The sequence below is a fragment of the Aspergillus niger genome (assembly GCF_000002855.4).
Source record: "Aspergillus niger supercontig An12".
In the NCBI taxonomy this organism is placed as follows: domain Eukaryota; kingdom Fungi; phylum Ascomycota; class Eurotiomycetes; order Eurotiales; family Aspergillaceae; genus Aspergillus; species Aspergillus niger.
Genome location: NT_166527.1, coordinates 68905 through 88121, shown reverse-complemented (window position 1 = coordinate 88121; position 19217 = coordinate 68905). Strand labels below are relative to the sequence as shown.

At 51.7% G+C, this 19217-nt stretch overlaps 12 protein-coding genes and 1 non-coding gene across 13 annotated transcripts; 6 read left to right on the top strand and 7 right to left on the bottom strand.

The window, feature by feature from the left end:
- Positions 1–83: 83 nt before the first annotated feature.
- On the top strand, positions 84–1411 carry An12g00370 (uncharacterized protein; the record flags this gene model as incomplete). Its single annotated transcript, XM_059750625.1, has 4 exons — positions 84–297; positions 403–483; positions 548–1303; positions 1359–1411. The coding sequence occupies 4 exons, from the start codon at positions 84–86 to the stop codon at positions 1409–1411; spliced, it is 1104 nt and encodes a 367-aa protein (XP_059601744.1).
- Positions 1412–3142: 1731 nt separating this feature from the next.
- An12g00360 (hypothetical protein) lies at positions 3143–3561 on the bottom strand (the record flags this gene model as incomplete). Its single annotated transcript, XM_059750624.1, is given in 3 exon segments — positions 3143–3223; positions 3243–3483; positions 3545–3561. The coding sequence occupies 3 exon segments, from the start codon at positions 3559–3561 to the stop codon at positions 3143–3145; spliced, it is 339 nt and encodes a 112-aa protein (XP_059601743.1).
- Positions 3562–3586: 25 nt separating this feature from the next.
- An12g00350 (hypothetical protein) lies at positions 3587–4715 on the top strand (the record flags this gene model as incomplete). The annotated part of the gene is made up of 2 exons (XM_001395086.3): positions 3587–4438; positions 4506–4715. The coding sequence occupies 2 exons, from the start codon at positions 3587–3589 to the stop codon at positions 4713–4715; spliced, it is 1062 nt and encodes a 353-aa protein (XP_001395123.3).
- Positions 4716–5486: 771 nt separating this feature from the next.
- An12g00340 (uncharacterized protein) lies at positions 5487–8902 on the top strand (the record flags this gene model as incomplete). Its single annotated transcript, XM_059750623.1, has 8 exons — positions 5487–5563; positions 5641–5907; positions 5950–6011; positions 6069–6097; positions 6203–6363; positions 6454–6634; positions 6689–6736; positions 6830–8902. 8 exons carry the CDS (start codon positions 5487–5489, stop codon positions 8900–8902), a joined length of 2898 nt encoding a protein of 965 aa, XP_059601742.1.
- Positions 8903–9835: 933 nt separating this feature from the next.
- An12g00330 (uncharacterized protein) lies at positions 9836–10661 on the top strand (the record flags this gene model as incomplete). The annotated part of the gene is made up of 2 exons (XM_001395084.3): positions 9836–10506; positions 10628–10661. The coding sequence occupies 2 exons, from the start codon at positions 9836–9838 to the stop codon at positions 10659–10661; spliced, it is 705 nt and encodes a 234-aa protein (XP_001395121.3).
- A 429-nt stretch (positions 10662–11090) lies between these two features.
- On the bottom strand, positions 11091–11824 carry An12g00320 (uncharacterized protein; the record flags this gene model as incomplete). Its single annotated transcript, XM_001395083.3, has 2 exons — positions 11091–11245; positions 11326–11824. The coding sequence occupies 2 exons, from the start codon at positions 11822–11824 to the stop codon at positions 11091–11093; spliced, it is 654 nt and encodes a 217-aa protein (XP_001395120.1).
- Positions 11825–12543: 719 nt separating this feature from the next.
- Positions 12544–13671, bottom strand: An12g00310 (hypothetical protein; the record flags this gene model as incomplete). Its single annotated transcript, XM_059750622.1, has 6 exons — positions 12544–12658; positions 12740–12827; positions 12899–12989; positions 13231–13329; positions 13412–13492; positions 13603–13671. 6 exons carry the CDS (start codon positions 13669–13671, stop codon positions 12544–12546), a joined length of 543 nt encoding a protein of 180 aa, XP_059601741.1.
- Positions 13672–14119: 448 nt separating this feature from the next.
- On the top strand, positions 14120–14317 carry An12g00300 (hypothetical protein; the record flags this gene model as incomplete). Its single annotated transcript, XM_059750621.1, has 1 exon — positions 14120–14317. The coding sequence occupies one exon, from the start codon at positions 14120–14122 to the stop codon at positions 14315–14317; it is 198 nt and encodes a 65-aa protein (XP_059601740.1).
- A 258-nt stretch (positions 14318–14575) lies between these two features.
- Positions 14576–15156, bottom strand: An12g00290 (hypothetical protein; the record flags this gene model as incomplete). The annotated part of the gene is made up of 3 exons (XM_059750620.1): positions 14576–14644; positions 14781–15023; positions 15154–15156. The coding sequence occupies 3 exons, from the start codon at positions 15154–15156 to the stop codon at positions 14576–14578; spliced, it is 315 nt and encodes a 104-aa protein (XP_059601739.1).
- A 454-nt stretch (positions 15157–15610) lies between these two features.
- tRNA-Lys (CTT) lies at positions 15611–15683 on the bottom strand. The gene has a single exon. It is a non-coding gene; the product is annotated as a tRNA-Lys (tRNA).
- Positions 15684–16004: 321 nt separating this feature from the next.
- An12g00270 (hypothetical protein) lies at positions 16005–16550 on the bottom strand (the record flags this gene model as incomplete). Its single annotated transcript, XM_059750619.1, has 2 exons — positions 16005–16344; positions 16441–16550. The coding sequence occupies 2 exons, from the start codon at positions 16548–16550 to the stop codon at positions 16005–16007; spliced, it is 450 nt and encodes a 149-aa protein (XP_059601738.1).
- Positions 16551–16767: 217 nt separating this feature from the next.
- On the top strand, positions 16768–18501 carry An12g00260 (uncharacterized protein; the record flags this gene model as incomplete). The annotated part of the gene is made up of 2 exons (XM_059750618.1): positions 16768–16890; positions 17092–18501. The coding sequence occupies 2 exons, from the start codon at positions 16768–16770 to the stop codon at positions 18499–18501; spliced, it is 1533 nt and encodes a 510-aa protein (XP_059601737.1).
- Positions 18502–18856: 355 nt separating this feature from the next.
- On the bottom strand, positions 18857–19215 carry An12g00250 (uncharacterized protein; the record flags this gene model as incomplete). The annotated part of the gene is made up of 3 exons (XM_059750617.1): positions 18857–18958; positions 19007–19078; positions 19132–19215. Coding segments are annotated over 3 exons (258 nt in total), but the record flags the coding sequence as incomplete, so codon positions are not given.
- Positions 19216–19217: the final 2 nt, after the last annotated feature.

Sequence of the window (19217 nt, the reverse complement as noted above, 5' to 3'; positions counted from 1 at the left end):
ATTGCATTCTACGCTCAGCCCCCATCCCTACTTAGACTCGCATACCCATTGCTCGAGCCCGCCCGCTGGATTAATTTTCAATAATGTCGGGGGAAAAGCGACCTGCGCAAGAAGCCTTTGGCTCATCGAACCAGCTTGTCGTCAAGCGAAAGAAGTCCGACGCCGGTCTCAATGATAGCACAGCCATCGTCCAAAGCTCGTCCCAAAATGGAGCTTTGATCCAATCAGTATGCCTTATCCCGTATTATTCGAAAAGTGAGATTTTTGGTCAGGTTCCATTGTTGACCATGACTATAGGTTCCCCGCACCAGCGGGCTTCAAGCACCGATTATGGAAATGAATGGTGAGCTGCACCACTGCGGTGACTTGCAACTTAGGCTGACATATAATGGATAATACTAGGTCATTCTGGTGAAGTTTTTGCGGTGCGGTTTGATCCCACTGCTCAGCACATTGCTTCAGGCTCCATGGATCGATCTATCTGTACGTGTTTCCTTTTATATAATAGTGTCTAGAGGGTGCAGGCTAATCACACCGTCTACAACAGTGCTTTGGAACACATATGGACAGTGCGAGAACTATGGTGCGCTATCAGGTCACCGAGGAGCAGTTCTTGACCTTCAATGGTCGCGCGACTCCAGAACGTTATTTTCCGCATCGGCCGACATGACACTCGCTAGCTGGGATCTCGAAACCGGACAAAGAATACGCCGGCACATTGGGCACGAGGAGATTATCAATTGTCTAGACATAAGCAAAAGAGGCCAGGAATTGCTGGTTAGCGCAAGTGACGACGGCTGCATAGGCATCTGGGATCCCCGGCAAAAGGATGCTATCGAATATTTGGAAACCGAGTTGCCCATCACGGCAGTGGCGCTTTCGGAGGCAGGTAACGAGATCTACAGTGGTGGTATCGATAACACTATCCATGCTTGGGATCTACGGAAGAAGAGCATCGTCTACTCCATGGCTGGACACACGGAAACCATCACCTCTCTCGAAATTTCGCCGGACTCGCAAACTCTTCTTTCCAACTCACACGACTCGACCGTACGCACGTGGGATATCCGGCCGTTCGCGCCGGCAAATCGACACGTCAGGACGTTTGACGGTGCGCCGGTCGGTTTGGAGAAGAACCTCATCCGGGCCAGTTGGGACCCGAGTGGGGAGAAGATTGCGGCGGGTAGTGGTGACAGGAGTGTTGTGGTCTGGAACTCGAAGTCCGGCAAAATCCTATACAAGCTCCCTGGACATAAGGGGACCGTCAATGACGTCCGGTTTTCACCGAACAATGAGCCCATCAGTAAGTTACACCGGGTTTTGGAATATTCGTTGGAAATACTAATATCCGTCTACAGTCGTCTCGGGATCGTCCGATAGAACGCTCATGCTCGGTGAACTTGGCAAGTGAGGGGAAGCGCATGTGCAACACACTCAGCCAACACAACCGCGAGTTGATTCGTCTTCCTACGGACAGCATTTATCTATGACAACAGGTTCCGAGCCCGGGCTTCCGTCAAGCTTAGTTGGACTTGTGGCGAATGGCGATGGCACGAGAATCTTCAGCTCCAATCTTGCTTGCCGGTTGGAATGTGTCAACCAAGGCTGGTAAATAGCCATTATGGGCAGACCGGGAAGAACGGGCCGGCCGGATGACGGGAGAAGGGTTACTACCATTATTTGAATACCTCCCGTGAGCGCAGTATATCCTCATCTTTTATGCCTCGCAAGTGTAATAATATACGTCAGTATGATAATGGCTCGCACTTCATTTGTGTAACCTTGGAAGATCATAGCGAAAAGCGATCGGGGCTACTGGCCAACTACATCTCAGTAAGCTGGGGTAGGCGCTCCCGTTAGAAAATTACCAGCGCATCGTGGGTTAATTGGCGTTCGATTGGCCCCCTTTGGAAGAGGGTCCCTAAGAGGGGATCTGGCTGCGAGGCCGAAACAGTTGGCTTCCTTCAGGCGCGAGGAGCCACAACCATCCTTAATATTAGTTTTAGTGTTAACATAATCTTTACCCGCATCCCAGCATCGGCCCGCCAGGACAGTAAGGTAGAGAGAGTATAGACTGAATGATGATGCCAAGGGAAAATGTGCCTAAGAGCACAGATGTAATTGCAGATGCACAGGTCTGTTAAACCAGACTAGTTCCATTCTTAGATGAAGACAGCTATAGCGTAAGATCAAAAGCTATGCAGCTGCGGGTTGTTATCGGACAGCTCGGACTTGGTTGGGGGGGGGCGCCGCCGCGGAGGGGAGCTGTGGCTATACTTAGTATTGAATGGCGTCCGTCTAGTTATATCTATCAGGGCAACGTGGGTCATCCAGGGGTAAAATGGTCAGCCCCTAAAGCAGAGGAACGAGGAGAGACGCCAAATCAGCATTCGACAGTCCATCAACCAGCTACTAATAATAAATTCCATCGGATCAGGCCGGTTGTGCAAACTGGATTCCAGTTCCGTCAGTATACGTAACTAGAGGTGGGTAGGATAGTAAATTATGGCTAATAATAATAATATCAAAAGGCAGTATGAAGTTACTTAGATAGTACTACTAATTGTCTGGAAAGGCCTGCGTGAGAGAGAGAGACTGTCTGTAACCAACTAAGCTCCTTAGCAGCACCACTTCTCTCTCTTAGTCGCCCGTAATAATTACCCATTGGGGAACGGGAAGTGTCACTCACTCTCTCTCTCTCGTTACTCTCTGACTGCTTCTCGGCTCTTCTTTCTCTCTGTTTCTCTCTCTCTCTCGCTTTCCATCTCATTGTTTATTCTGGATTATTATGATCTTTCGTTCTTGCTCGCATACACATCTGAGGCTCTGCTACTAGTATATTGTTTTTTTCTTTTTTCTTTTTACTTCCACTTTACTTCATCTTTACCTCCTCATCCTTATCGGCATCTGCCCATTACTTGCTTTTTTTCCCCTGTGATATCTTATCCCCTCTCCGTCCGGACTATCATTCGGATATAATAGTGAACTGCTTGTCGCACTCTCTCCGTGCTGAACCGAATCACCCTCCCCTAACCGGCTGGCCTGGTGCTCGCCCTGTTCCTTCGCTTTTTCTACGCGTTCGTTTCAAAGCCCAATTTTCTTCTATCTACTCTATCCCGAGACGGATTTACCAATCCTCTTGCTATCTAATTGCCTTTGGGTCGCCATCGCCCGTGTCCTGTGACTCCGCGATCGGGATTCCTGCGTCTGATGCTGCTCTCCCCTGGGCCCCCCTCCTACACCCCAGGCTCGATCTTCATTATGAATGTATAGCGTCCGAAATCATAACGAATTTCCCAGTTCGGCCACAGATATCCGCCTTCGCCAGCAATTATCCGCTTTGCGTCGTAAAGGTCCTCATTCCAGGCGGTTTGCATCCGGTTCTGCGTTCCCGCGACGCTTATTTGTGTGTTGTTCAACGAATGCGGAAGTGGGCAGTACATATCGACGCAAAACATATCATATTCGCGATTGGAGTTACCGCTGTCGACGCCTATAATATTAATCAGTGATCTCTGCGAAACACTTGAAAGTCGCGCCCTACGTCTGTCCAGATGTCATTGTACGATTGCTAGTTTGAATTGACATGGAATCGGTTCAGCTGTCTCATTCGGGATCGACAACACATTCCAGCTCGATCCCCGGCATGTTCTCGCCCGATCGCTCTTCGCATGTCAATACCAGTGGGTCAATCGCAGATGACCAGCCTCGACGAGCTCCCAATCGGGAGGAGCGATTCACATCATGGGTAGCCGACCATCGTCTCGACCTGGAACAGCGAATCCTTGGTGACCGCGCTGAGCGTCGCGAATCGCGTCTACCTGGTCGACCAGCGCCATCGCATAGTTCTCTTAGAGACGCTGCTGCATCTCAATATGCGCCAAGAGGGCCGTATGTCCCAATTGAGTTGCAGTCCGCAGCAGCAGGAAGCTCCGGCGAAGCGCGGTCGCATGCGCGCTCAGAACGAGAATCGCATTCAGCACACTCCCCGCCTGACCCTGAAGACCTCCGATGCAGGCAATCGCAATCGTTCGTATCACGGCTGAAGGAGAAGAGGCTACGGAGGCGACTGATTACGCTGGTTATATCTGCATGTTTTCTCATCCTCGTTATCGCCATTTACCTCGCATTCGCTGCTTCCCGTACGACATTGGGCCGAGAGCTCCAAATACTTCTCATCTTCATGATCTTAATTCTTGGCATTGTTTTCTGTCATTCTCTCACGCGCTTCTTGATGGCACTATTACGACGGCCTGACTCTGATGTCGCTACGAATCGCATACCCAGTAGGGCAGGGCCAGCCGGCTATGCGCAACCAGCGCGTCCCATCCACGTTATTCTAGCTGGAGATGAGGACGTTGGAGCCGCGAGTCCGAATGCCGTGCGCGAAAAGGTCACGGCGCCTCCTCCGGCATACGGTCTTTGGCGAGAAAGTGTGGTAAGTACATGATTACAGGAATGGCGTTATTTCCTTGATGGTGACCAGTCCCGCTAACTTTGTGCAGAGGATTAACCCCGACTTGTTGTACTGGCAGCGCATCGAAAATAACAATGCGCACGTACCCAAGGGTGTTGGCAGGCATGGGAGCAATAAATCGCGGATCCCACGGCCGCCTAGCTACACCTCTGACAACGGCGTCGACTATGTGATAGAAGCGCAACCCCGATCATTCACCCAATGGCGGATTCCTGAAGAATCAGGGCATCAGCCATGACCCATACATATCTCTCTCTCTTTTCTCGACATACTGAAGCTGGATTCACCGACACAATGACATCCACAATCGTCTCGTTATCCGCAAAATCATTTATATAGCGGTACTGTGATCACCTTCATCTGTATTTCTTTTGCTCGAGATATCCCCTGTGACTTGGCTTCTTTCCCTTTTTTTTCACCCTTTTGCGGCATTCTCATCACCAATCATGTGATGTTTCTTTGTTTTCTTTTGTACCTGAAAATTCTTGGATGAAGCGGGAGTTACATTGGCATACACACTGATCTTCCTGGCGAGCATTTGTTTGAGCGCTATTTCATTAAGCTTGGTTTTCTAACTTACTGCAAAGTACATCTTAACCCTTCTAAATGTTAAAGTATCTGGGAAACGAGGCCTACCGTAAGCAAGCCGATTCGTCAAAAATCCTGTATTAATAATATAAACATCCCCTAAAATTGAATTAAGGGATCCTGTAGTCCGAAGGGAAGGGGGAGTGGAGGGAGAATGTAAACGGCATATCTGGCCGCAAATTGGTTCGCCGCGGATTGAATACGACCTCACGTGCGGCGCCGCTGCCACCACCAACTTCCCCTCAAGCCTCCCCCCTCAGGAACCCTTCTCTGGAGGCAGTTCAGTTCGCCGGTCTGCGGGGTTTTCACATTGAACAGTTCATCAACGCGCTCCCATGCCATTGATAACTGTTTCGCTACTGCGGTAATGCGCTCGGGATGTTGGCACTCGCAGATGTCCGCCCTCCGTTCAGCATGGATCATGACCTGGGTCTTGCTGCTGTCGCTGTGGCTCGCCATGGCCCAGGGCATGCGGACCGGTCAGGTTAACGAACTCAGGTAAATCTCACCAGTCATTACCTGATTCCCGGTTTCGCTGGTATAGGGGCCGATCGACTGACACCCTCGATATTTAGGAAGGAGACAGAGCATATGTTCTACCACGGATTCGAAAACTATCTCGAACACGCCTTTCCTGAAGACGAACTCCGTCCTTTAACATGCCGTCCGCTGGTTCGCGACCGAGAGAATCCCGCGCATGCAGAGCTCAACGATGTCCTGGGTAATTATTCATTGACTCTGATCGACAGTCTGTCCTCCCTGGCAATACTTTCGTCGAGTCCCGACCAGGGCCAGAAGGCTTGGGATTACTTCCAGAATGGAGTGAAGGATTTTGTTACACTGTACGGCGATGGATCCGATGGCCCCGCGGGCCAGGGTCAGAGGGGACGAGGATTCGATATGGATAGTAAAGTGCAAGTGTTCGAGACGGTGATTCGAGGGTTAGGTAGGCATCGGATCTTGTGCATGGGGAGTATGCATCTCGATTAATGGTTTTCTCTAGGTGGCCTACTCAGCGCTCATCTTTTTGCTGTGGGCGATCTTCCTATCACCGGATACAATCCGCCGGAGACCGAAGCCAACTTCGCCAGAGCCTGGGATAAGCACTCCTTCCCTGAAGGCAGTCGCGGCATCGAGTGGAAGGACGGATTCGTCTACGATGGCCAACTTCTACGGCTTGCTGTCGATCTTGCAAATCGAATTTTACCCGCGTTCTATACGGACACTGGACTCCCTTACCCTCGAGTGAACTTGAAGTACGGGGTGCAACGGCAGCCGTACTACGCAAACTCACCGTTTAATGCAGCCCCTACGTGTGATAAAGCCAATCCTGAACAGTGCCAAAAGCCTCGCCGCTCCTCGACCTTTGAGACTACGGAAACCTGCAGCGCTGGCGCTGGCAGTCTAGTCCTCGAGTTTACAGTTTTGAGCAGACTTACAGGCGATGGACGATATGAGGAGCTTGCCAAGCGAGCATTCTGGGCCGTTTGGGCAAGGAGGAGTGATATTGGACTGATTGGGTCCGGTATTGATGCCGAGTCAGGTAGATGGGTTCATTCCTATACCGGGGTGAGTCAAATCAAGCACGTGCATTTGAATATGGCTAACACTACCACGTCCCAGATCGGCGCAGGAATTGATAGCTTTTTCGAGTATGCTTTCAAGTCCTACGTACTACTCTCGTCAGGGGAACGGCCCCCGGCCAATACTAGCAGCCCGTGGCATGCCCTGGACGACTATTTCCTACCACTTTCAGAATACGAGCACTCCGCCGATGCCTTTCTGAAGGTCTGGGAGAAGTCTCATGCCTCAATAAAACGTCACCTATACCGCGGAGAGGGCCATCAGCACCCGCATCTGATCCAGGGAGACATCTTCACCGGAGCGACTCGTGCTTTTTGGATCGACAGTCTTAGCGCCTTCTACCCCGGACTTCTTACTTTAGCGGGAGAAGTGGATGAAGCCATTGGCATCCATCTTCTGACGACGGCAGTCTGGACTCGATTTTCCGGTCTTCCTGAGCGATGGAATGTTGCCACCGGGGACATTGAACAGGGCCTTTCCTGGTATGGTGGCCGCCCTGAGTTCGTGGAATCTACTTACTACCTCTACCGAGCGACAAAGGACCCCTGGTATCTGCATGTCGGAGAGATGGTACTGCGGGATTTGAAACGGCGATGCTGGACCAAGTGCGGTTGGGCTGGTATTCAGGACGTTCGGAATGGCGAGCTCAATGACCGCATGGAGAGCTTCTTCCTGGGTGAAACTGCCAAGTACATGTTTCTGCTGTACGATTTTGATCATCCCCTCAATAAGCTAGACCAGCCGTTCGTCTTCTCCACCGAGGGCCACCCTCTAATTATCCCCAAGAACAGCACGGCACAGCGCGCTGAGCGCAAGCAGGTACCAGTCGTTGTGGAGAGCGAGGGTTTGACATGCCCAACAGCACCTCAGCCTCCAACGCTGGGGGTTTCATCCACTGCGGCACGGTCCGATCTGTTCCACGCCGCGAACCTGGCACGCCTACACCTCATGCCGAGTAGAGGTCTAGCGGAAGGCCCTCTTCTGGATTACGCTCGGGACCACCCGAGCGTATCAGTGTCGGACTTGTCGTCGCCCACCAACTACACATTCTTCCCATGGACATTGCCTCCAGAGCTTGTGCCATTTAACGCAACCAGCGCGCCGATGACAATCCGTCCTACGCTCGACATTTCTTTCCCCGCGCTTCCCGGTATGGTCGTGGGGCCTGGATCACTGGAACGAGTGCGGGATGGCATCTTTATCAAAGCCATCGGGGGCCTACGACTAAGTATGGTTCAGGATGTCCCTGTGCAAGGGGAATCCGGGAGCGCAGAGAGTGATGAATTCCGGGTCCAGGTTATCAACAACGTGCCACTGGGCAAAGACGAGAAGGTATATCTTCTACGGGAAATCACATTTGATGTCCTCGACCCCACCGACCCGAATTTCACGCGGGTTCGCGACACCGCCATGATTGACATCGTCATTGACGTTATCCCAGAGATTATCCGTCGACGAAATGATTCAGATGATAGTCATGAACCAGCTGCGCCTCGACGTGCCAACGGAGCCATCGTCCATGGCTCCAGCTCCGTCGACAGTAAAGTCGGCAGCGTAGATGCGTCGACCTCCAGCATGAAGACTGTGCTCTCCTCGCTAGTCAACACTCTATCTACACTCCTTCGGGATGAAGTACAGGGCCAGACCAGCCTGCCGCAGAAGAAAGCCACCTCGTTACGTCTCCTGCTCCCGGCCGCCATCTCCACGGGGCTCGGCTCGGCCCCGCTCCCCGACGTGGAAGACGCCACGACAGTCTCCATCACGGGCGACCCTTCCAAGCAACGCCTCACATGGAACAGCATCTACTTCGCGGACGAGCTCTGTGACAACCGCATCCTACGAGAAGTTGCACAGAACCACCAGGTCCTCGTAATCAAGCGAGGCGGATGCAACTTTTCGCAGAAGCTGCGCAACATTGCCGCGTATCCGCCTTCTCGGTACGCCCTGAAACTAGTCATCGTGGTCTCCTACGACGATGAAGTAGTCGAGGAGGAGCAGCGCGAGGAATCAGACACCACCACGACCCCGGGGCTAGCTGCGGTCCGCGCGGAACCTTATCTGGTGCGGCCCCATCTGGACGAGACGCAAATGACAGCCGCGGGCGTCCCGCGGCGCCAGCTGCTCAGCGTAGTCATGGTAGGCGGAGGGCAAGAAACATACGAGCTACTGCGACAAGCCACGGGGGTGGGCATTAAACGGCGATATTCGGTGCGATCGCAGGGAGTTCCCATCAACAATCTGTATATTTTGTGAGAAGGATATGAGTGACCCTTAGCACATGCCCCATTGCAACGAGTTTACCTATATGATATAGCATCATAGCATAGCTTTTTCATCCTAGTCATAACATATTAGTAGCATTCCCAGTACACGTCACTCCTCCCGCCTCCCTCCACCTTGGGAATACTGACATACCAAACACTATGCCCATGACATACGTACATACATACATACATACATACCATGAATGACATGATGACATACCAAAAACACCCTGATCTTCATTTTCAACCCTCGCCACCTCCGGACGGGAAACCCCGATCGATCGGCAATCGTTCGGTGGCCCTCCCCCTGCCACAACCGAGATCCGGCGTCACGTCAAATGTCGCCATTAAGATTAATGGTTAAGCAAAGTATTGGCTGTGGCTGCCACGGGGAACCAGCTGACTCAGCTGCTCAGCCTTCAGATGTTCCGAATGTTTGAAAGGCTTGAAGGCTTGAAGAAGTGGCGGTGGGGCAGGTTTACTTGCCGATTGGTTCAATCCCCCGTGGAGCAACGGATAAGAAAACCCCTGCCGATAGAACGAAAAGCAAAATGTAAGGCGGGATGGCAAATGAAAGCGAGGAGGTTTAAGGTTTACGTGGTTTGGAATGTGTCCCTGATTTGGGGGGGGGTGTGTGGCAGTGGGCTGTGGGAAGGGTTATAAATACCTGCTTCCTTTTCTCTTTTCTTTTTAAGGGTAGAGAGAGAGGGATCTCTAGATCTGAATCAATAACGAGGATTTACTTGTCTATTTGATTATACATATACATATTTGGACTGGTTCTGGTACTATATATCCGGACACTCATTGAGTCCTAGTATTTACTCATTCACTTCTTTCCTCGAGCATATATCTATTATAACAGTCCTATCCCTCTCAACTACTACTATTACTACACAACCCACTACGAACCAAAATCAAAATGCATCTCCACACAGACCTCGACGTCGACACCACCCCCTCCACCCTCATCAACATCACCACGGCCACCTCCGCAGCCAAACCCACCACAACCGCCACAACCACCCTCACCGAACTCACCTCCACAACCCCGTCCCCACCACCCACAACTAAACCCCTCTACTTCGCCTACGGCTCCAACCTCTCCCCCACGCAAATGGCTACCCGCTGCACCGCCCTCCCCTCCTCCATCCCGCTCGCCATCGCCCGCCTCCCCAAATGGCGCTGGCTGATCCACGAGCGCGGATACGCCAACGTGGTCCCACCCTCCGAGATGTGCATCACGAAGCAACAAGCAGACTGCATCTCGAGCGGCGAGGTTGGTGTTGCGGGTGGCGCTGACGAGGATGCCGTCTACGGTGTGTTGTATGATATGGGGGATGATGATGAGAAGATTCTGGATGGGTTTGAGGGGGTCGATTATTCTGCTCCTGACGCGGAGGTTATCAATATGGAGGATGGGAGGATGATGGTGAGGGAGAAGGAGCAGGGACATGGGTGTTATAACAAGTGGGTTGTGGAGGCGGAGGTGGTTAAGTGGCTTGGTGAGAAGGATGGGGATAAGGCGGAGACGGTGCCGGTGTTGGTGTATGTTGATGAGAAGAGGGTGAGGAATGGTCCGCCCAAGGCGGAGTATGTGCCCAGGATGAATCGAGCGATTCGTGAGTCGGTGGCTCTGGGGTTGCCTGCTAAGTGGGCGGAGGAGGTCATGAGGCCGGCTATTCCTTTGAACTAACTAGCTGGACTGGTATAGATTAGACATAGATGTCTTGCTAGACCTCTCATAATATAAGCTTAGCGTATTATTACATTTCATTGTGTCATTGCTATTTCATAGTCTATGCAAAAACGTTTAAAAAATGCATGCCACGCCTGACTGACATCGACTCGTGTAGAATAAAGTAAAGATCAAGTGTTTCAACTTTTATAGCCCTGGGGAAGAGAACACGTCACGTTCGTTTCGGTGCCGTTCCCGGCGAGTGGGGATTCAATTGCTTTGTCTATCATGTCCCATGCCGACCATCTAGTCGGCGCGATCGATTCCGTAGCGATCTCTGGCGAACCCCGGTAGGGTTGCTGCCGCATAGTCTGCGGCATGACCGACCACTTCCCAGGTGAGTGGTAGCGAGTGAGCGCATATGTGTTTTTTTTATGTTTTTGTGCGTGCAGACCTCCAAACAGATAAGGATATTGTTCGAATGCATGTCATAGGGTCATTAAGCCTTGGTCTCCTGGCCAGTAAGGAGAGTGTAGACGGGGGCAGGCAGCTTGTCCCGTCCGTGAAGGAACTCGAGCTCGAGGAGGAAAACGAAGCCCATCAGCTCACCACCCTTGCGGTTGATGAGTTCACCGGCCGCATACGCCGAACCACCTAGTTCAGTCGATCAGCAACCATACTCGCACAAAAGGAAAGGATGAAAACCAAGAGAGAGGGGATAATAGTAAACATACCAGTAGCAATGATGTCGTCCACGACAATCACCTTCTGACCGGGCTTGATCGCATCGGACTGCATCTGGAAGAAGTCCGTGCCGTACTCCTTCTCATAGCCCTGGGTGTCGCAAGGACCAGGGAGCTTGCCCTGCTTGCGAACAGGGACAAAGCCAGCACCCATGCGCAGGGCCAAGCTAGGTCCCATCAGGAAGCCACGGGCCTCCAGGCCAACGATGACATCGGGCTTCTGGCCGCCGTTGCTCTCGAGGATGTGGAGCTCCAGGCAGCGGAGCAGGGATTCGTGCAGAACGGGATCAGCGAAGATCGGGAGGATATCTTCGAACAAAATGCCCGGGGACGGGAAGTCGGGGAACTGGCGCAGGGCCTCGCGCAGCTTTACTTTAAGACTGGCGAGTTCGGCGGTGCGGGCGGAAGAGGAGGAGGGCTGTCCGGCGACTTGGGCGGCGGTGGTGGCATGAGGAGGTTGCACGGGGGGAGTAGAAGTTGGTTGAGACATGGTGAAAGAGAAGGAGAGGAAAGAAGTGGAAGAAATAAGAGAGACTAAAAAAAAGGGGGGGGAGGAGCAGAAGGAGGAGGGGAGCAAAAGCAGACCAGGAGGTGAGGGGTGAGGAAGATCGAAAAAGGTAAAAATAGTGAAATCGGCGTGATAAGCAAAAAAAGAAAAAGAAACGAAAAAGACGAAGGAGGGGGAAATATGAGGGAAAAATGTTCCAAACAGGAAAGAAGAAAATTATGGTGAAGATCTGGTGGTATTTACATTACAGTTATCTATCTCTGTGGTATTGTCATATTTCTGTAAGCTCCCCTTCCCCATCACTGCACACCATTGCTGGAACTTGTCAACTTCGGGGGGAGGAATCCCCAGCATACTTGGTAATTATCATAAAGCTTATACATAGACCAGAATAGATTCAAGATCTTATTACAATCTCTAAGAGACTTACTGTAGCACATATTATTAACATGACATTGTGAAGCAGTATGACTGGACAGACGACACATGCAGCTCGGGTAATGTATGGAAACGAACATGCAGGTGATATGTATGGTAAACCGTGGAACAGGTTACCCCTCCTCCATCAATAGAAGTCGAGAACCTTTTTGTGCCAGCATCCAGACTTTCAACTGGTTTACAATCAGCCCATCTGGAAGGGTGTCAGAACGTGAGTCAGTGAGGTGATCCGTTGGCACTATCATCCATTCATGTTCAATGCATCATCCGCCTCTTGTTTCAGAGCGCAGTCCAATCTCTTCCGTGGATGGAGGGACACCCCCTCCTCCGGGCTGAACTATATCGCGTATAACCGTCTTAAGCCAGTCCAAAGTCGTACTACGCCAATGGCGCCATGATGCAAGTCACTGATTCCAGGTTATGCACCCCTCGCGCTGTTCATTACTCTCACTGGCTCACCCTGTCTCTATCGGGTCTTTGCCAGAGTTGTCTCGCGTGGGGAGATCAGCCAGTGGATAGGTCGAGTCAAGTGCGCTGGGACCTCGACCTGATACTATCTACTGGTACTGACCAGCGAGGTATACTTACTCCTACTAATTAACTACTTGGTTACCTTACCATTCTTTCTGCTGCAGCGACTTACGGTGTAGATGTCTGATTTCTGCCAGTTGTACCTCTTCCCCTGCCCAGGTGGGTAGTAGTAAGGCACCTACGAGATACTTGAAACAATCCACTAGACAGGCCCTGACTGCTCTGTGCCGACCACTGTCTATCGGTGGAGTTAATCACCGCCGGGGATCGTCATGCTGTGCTGGACTGACTCCATCCTTAAGCCGAGCGGATAACCTTTCTGCTTTTCCCCCCCGGAACGGGCAACATTACATTAATCACCACCGCCTGATCGTCCCCGCGGTTCGCAATCCCATTCTATAAATAATGCGCTTCATTACGTCCTCACCCGTGGTGTGACAGTGGCAGCCAGATTTTCTCTGGTCTAAGAGGCCGTCAGCATTCACAGCCACAACCACCATCGATCGAATCGCCGGCTTCTAGACCCCGTCCAGGCCACACGTGAAAATACTGGACCATCCAAATGGAGCTCGGGAACGATCAAGAACCGGTTGGCCACACCGCTGTGGTCGCTCGCGCTAGACGATAAGCCTGGCGATTTGCTGGCTCGACGGACGCGCTAGAGGATTCATCCAGGATAGTCTCCAACTATCGAACTTGGGATGGGCTGGCCCGCCATCCCCTTCCCCCCTCAAGGCTCGTAAATTCCCGGATCACCGGTTAATTAGGAGCACCGGCGGTGACTACTGGACCTGCAGCATCCCCATCTCGCCAATGGTCTTGCAGTTTCCGGTGGTTGTTTGGGGATAGGCTACCTTCATACTTATCTAGTCTAGTCTTCTCATCGGTCTCCCTTAGAGCATGTTTCAGTCGGGCCCGCTACCTATCAACTCCTCCTCTGCATCACCTTGGGTGACAGCTATGCCATTAAGCTGATCGGCGCAATTTCCTTCTTCGTTTCCCTTGATTGTTCTAATCTTTACTTATCTTTCCCTATACACTCGCGTTCGTGACACGCTGCCTACACGAGTTCTCTCTTTGGGGTACATGGCTTAATCAATGTGTGCTGTGGCCCGTCGCCTCGAATTGTTTTGGCTTATTCCAATGGCCCCGGCCTTGTCTGAGTGACGAATCTCTGGTGGCTGACAATCATCCTGTTACGGAATCGCTCTTTATTGTCGCATTAGATTTTCCATGCCAGCGGGGTCTGCTTTCGCAAGCTGATGTCCCATTCGACCTTGTCCTAGGGTCTGTGTTTTGGTAGGAATAATGGCGAGATATCCTAAGGAAGCCCCAAGTTCGAGGAGCCCGTTGCTTACAGGCTGGATGAGTGATGCGGCGTTTCTGATGCATCACCCCGGTGGTATACTAGCTCCGTTAGCTCACTGTGCCCTATGGCTCAGGGTTTGGGGGTTACCTAAACCAAAATCTGTTGAGGTTCCGGTTTCCGGAGTACAGCGGTTATAACGGCATGGTAGCACGCATTTGAAGGCTTCGCCCACCAGATCTGAATCGGTTTCGTGCTGATGAGCTGCCTCTGATCTCATAAGGGACAAATTCCGTGACTGCCGTACTGATTGGTGTCTCTTGGTAGGCGACAAGGTTGCTGTCACTGACCCGTTCCATTGGGGCTAGGATTATGAAGTAGATGCAACTGACGGCCGGTCCTGTCCCTGATATTTCGTCGCGTTAACTTGGAAAGCGTGGGCAGAGGCTTCGCCATACCTACTTCAATCCCGGAGTATGCAAGCTAGTGTATCCACCATATGCAACTAAAGTAACTCGGCGATTGGTCTCAACCGATAAACAAATTATGAGGTCAAATTGAAGCTAATTATGCGCTCACACGGCACTCCAACCCGTCTCGACGACCGATACAACCCAACGCGCACGTTCCTTGCCAATCCAGGTACCATCAATTGGAATCAACCAGGGTTATCCGAATCGCATATCCGAGGAAGTCCGGAACTTCTGATGCACATGTGCGTGTGCAATCACAGCGTCGACATTGGTCCTCGAGGACATCCTGTCCTATGGTCTCTTTTCCAATCTCGCGTCGCAAACGCAATGTTCCCCTGCATGTATCTTCTAGAACTTCTGGAAGGCTTCTGTGGTACGGCAATATTACGATAGTCGTACTGCCGAATGTGTGCTTGGAACCCGGATGGTACACCTACAATTACGCCCTCCTTCCCGGGAGCTACGTGAGAAGCAGTCAGTTACGTAGGTGGACGGCGGGTAGGCACTCTGCAGCCAAGGTGCGGTAGCATTATGCATGCTACTAATGCATGGCGCAGACACACCATGTACGCACGGATAGCTGGCCGTCTTGTGGTCGGGGTTTCCTGATCAGTCCGGGCCGCAACAGGCGGTCCAGATTTGCACGCTACGGCTAGACTAGATCATCGCGTTTCGCGCATCCTCGTGTGCGCTGCGCCAGAGCGGTACGGAGTACATGCTGCATACAGGATACCTTGACGAGCTGTAGGGACGGGGGTTGTGCGGAATTCCTGATGAGGACATCCCACCGCATCCCCGATGTGTGCACTGGGCGCTTCAGGCCGAGGGGTCCAAAGTAGTACTGGGAATAAGGATATAAATGTAGTGGAAGAGATGGCTAGGGGTCATATATAGGTTTACCTATCGAGGCAGTGGTGGGTGTGTAGTAGAATCTGCCATTGTTTGTTTGTTGATGGCTAGCTGGTATTGGTTCATCATGATGGAGGGGGGAGGAAGATAAAACAAACCAAAAAAAAGAAAAGCCCAACGCGGGGCTCGAACCCGCAGCCTTGAGATTAAGAGTCTCACGCTCTACCGATTGAGCTAGCCGGGCTGCTCTCGTTGAATGGCGGGGCAAAGTATGGCTCTATATTCCTATGCGGTCTTTATCAAGCTTGCTTTTATCAAAATGACTTCCCATGAGTTCAATTTCGATACTATTGCAAGGCCTAGCCTAGCAGCTCTTGTCGAACTAGACACCCATTAAGTCATGGCCTCTAATCCCTCTAATTCGATTGATTCGTCCATTGTCGGCATCGTACTTCTATGCCACATTGAATTGATGTGGATCCCTCTTACATGAAGGAAATTATATATACTAGTAGTGGTACTACCTTTCAACTCGGTATGGTGTTGACAGAATGTGCTGGATAGCCTAGTGGCCTATCGCGCACCATGACCCGGTTCCTAGTATAAATTGTTCGACCACACATCGGCGATCAACGCAAGAAGCAAGCCAAACTAAGCAGGGAAAAGCTAATAAGGTTGTAGTCGCTACACACGAACCATGAGCACGCCACGGCTGGATCACCGGATAGCAGCGGCCAACGATGATGGAATCCCTAGCCAATCGACAGCGATATTCAACATCGCTATCATCATGTAGTAAGAAACGCCCTAGACCAATGCCGTCGATGTTGGAACAAACAGCGAGTTGCATCCAACAAATGCCTCCAACCGGGCCAGCCCGCCAGCGAGACCCGCCAAATGCATGCCTGATGTCACACCACCAGCACACTATCTCTTCCGTACTTGATCTGCCCAGCCTTATATTACTCTATATCACTCTTAGGCACCAACTACACCCTCACCCCTCGACATCCTCGCAGACACGCCATTCAAAATCATTGCAGCATCTTTCGTCACTACGGAGGACAGATACGGATCCCGGTATCTGGGTTGTTCCCAAAACAGCACGCATCACGTGGCAAAGCACGGGCCAACTCGCTTAACATTCCGCCTATTTATTTCGGCTTGAGGCTATTTTGCTCCTCCGGCTCACTCGCCCTTTGATGTTCTCATTGCGCACTTCTGCTCATTGCAGAAGTGCCTTGCCAGATCATCTGATGTACAGATATCTATCACACTGTAACACATAACCCTGACTCATGATGTCTCCTGCACCCATCGCTGCAGAAATGCAGCAAGACCAGCGGCTGGAAACCCTGGCCAGAGCTTTCGAAGCTCTGTTGCTCACCACCCAACAACTGAGTTGCAAGGAGAAGAGCTTACAGCAAAGGCTGAAATATGCCTCCGACGAGGTAAATATTCCCTCATCTTATCTCCCTTCTTCCCAACCCCCCCCCTGCTGTCTCAAAGGACGAGAAAAACCGATTAGCTCTAGATCAGGAGTCGCATCTGCGGCGGTGACGGATAAGTCATGTATTATCTGATGAGACTTGACACACTTGCACTATTTTACGTCTATGTATATTTGAATACATATGCTAACGTGCTCTCAGTACTCGAAACTCGCAGGAAAGCTCCCCGGTGGAGTCGATGGTCATACGAAAGTCGTCGCGGATAAAATCCTCGGTCGTTATACGGAATACGATCACAAACCCAAACCAAACATAAAACCTCCGGACGTAGTAAAGGCGCTGGCCGAGTCTGGAAACGTAGGAGATCTTGCCCTGACCGCTATAACGGAAGGGCTGACATGTTATCAATCTATCATACCACCACACGAGTCCAGGCAGCTCTCGGAGTTCGACTCTTGCCTCGTGGCGACGAGAGCCGGAGTGCCTGCTCCCCTAGAAAAAGACTTCACTACCAAGGGCACGCAAGGAAGTTTGCGTTGTCCTTTTGCGAAGCATAACAATAAGACCTCTGAGAATGGGGTGTCCAATGGGACGCACAATTCATATAAGGATCAGAACGGGGATGCGTGCGGACATGCCGATCTAGACCCCATCAAGGCCGAGCAGAGTGATAAACGCTCGAGTCGGGCTCCTTCGACGCGGTCTTCGGCCACTCGCTGCCCGGTTTCTCGCTGTCCCATAAGGTATCTAGACCAGCATAGTCCGGAGGAGATCGCCGACTATGTTGAGAGGCACAAGCATGAGATCCCTAGAAGTCATGCTATTTGTGTCCAACGGTACCAGCGGGACGGTCAGACCATGCGGCAGCTTGATGCAAAATACGGTAGCCTTATCAATATGATCCAGGGCTTGTCTGCCAAACATAAAGCATTCCTACCAGAGCCGAGTCAAAATGGCACGGCACCCTCTAGCTCGTCCGCAGAAAGAGTGGAGAAATGGGCACAGGAAGTTGACCTGAAGTCGGACATGCATCCTCCCATTAAAGAAGAGCAGGAGGAAGAGGCGGCGGCCGAACAAGAGGATGAAGAGAGAAAGGGCCATTTCGACCGTCCCTTGCGTGAAGTCCGTGTTGGCGAATCCCCAAGCCGGCCCTGGGGTATCCCTGTTCCGGTGTCGCCTCTACCTCCAACCGCATCACCCCCTCAATCCCCTCCGCCTGCACCGGTTGCAACCTCAATCGATGCGGTAACCACCAAGCTTCCCAATGCCGCGCCTGCAGGTTTGTCCTCGATGCCGCCGCCTGGTAACACGGCTCCGGCTCCTCCCGGCAGTGCGCCCAAGAAGGGTCGATGCCCCTTCGGACATGGTGCGCCCTCCGGTGACAAACCGCCACCCAAGATGGAGACCATACCTACGCCTGCTAAGGTGGAAAAGGTCGACGGACCTGCTGAGCGGAAGGATGATAGACCACCCGATGATCCTGCCATTCCTTCGAATAAACCACCAGCCAACATTGTGTTCAACGGGCCTGTCTTCTTTGGGTTTTCCGCAGATCAGACAGCTGCGTTCATGCAGCAGTTGAGCAATCTTGGGGCGAAAGGGTTATCCTAGAAAGTGGTTGACCAGATGAGATGATTTGATTGTTCCTGGCTTGCATATTCGCGTTGATATCCCCCACTTGTTGCTTGTATACTGTATCACGATGCTATGACTCCCTCCTGCTCATGATGATCCACATCCTCCATACTTGGACTATGATTACCGCACTGCATTCCATTTATACACTCGTGTCAACACTAGCCTAGCCTGATAATAATATTCTATTATACGTCTTCACCTGAATACGTAGATAGATAGATAGATAGGTACATAGATGTCCGAGAGTTCACCGGCCCCAGCTCCACCGATGTCGGGCGGGGCGGGCCTGGATTGGTGACTTTTCCGCGGAAACATCTGGGAACCTCAATTAGCATCTCTCCATTTCCCAACTCTTCCCCTCATGTTCTCCGCTACCTCTCGAGTCCTTTGCTCCCGTCTCAGTACTTCCTCTTGTCTCATCTCCTCCCGTCTTCACTCTCCTCTCCATCTCTCTCGTCTCCCAACTCGAATCCTATACCAATTCGTCACCATGTCCACCGGTCTTGACATCGTCCACACTGCTGGCGCCGCCCAGCGTAAGTGCTTCCTCCTCCTCCCCCCCCAACCTTATGCCATTGCATGAGATGCAGTGGCATTCATTACCCCTCTTCCATGTTTCTGGTGTTCTTGTCCAAGATAAAAAGGACACTCCCCAAGAAACAAACCGCCATTATCACCCCTAAGAGAAT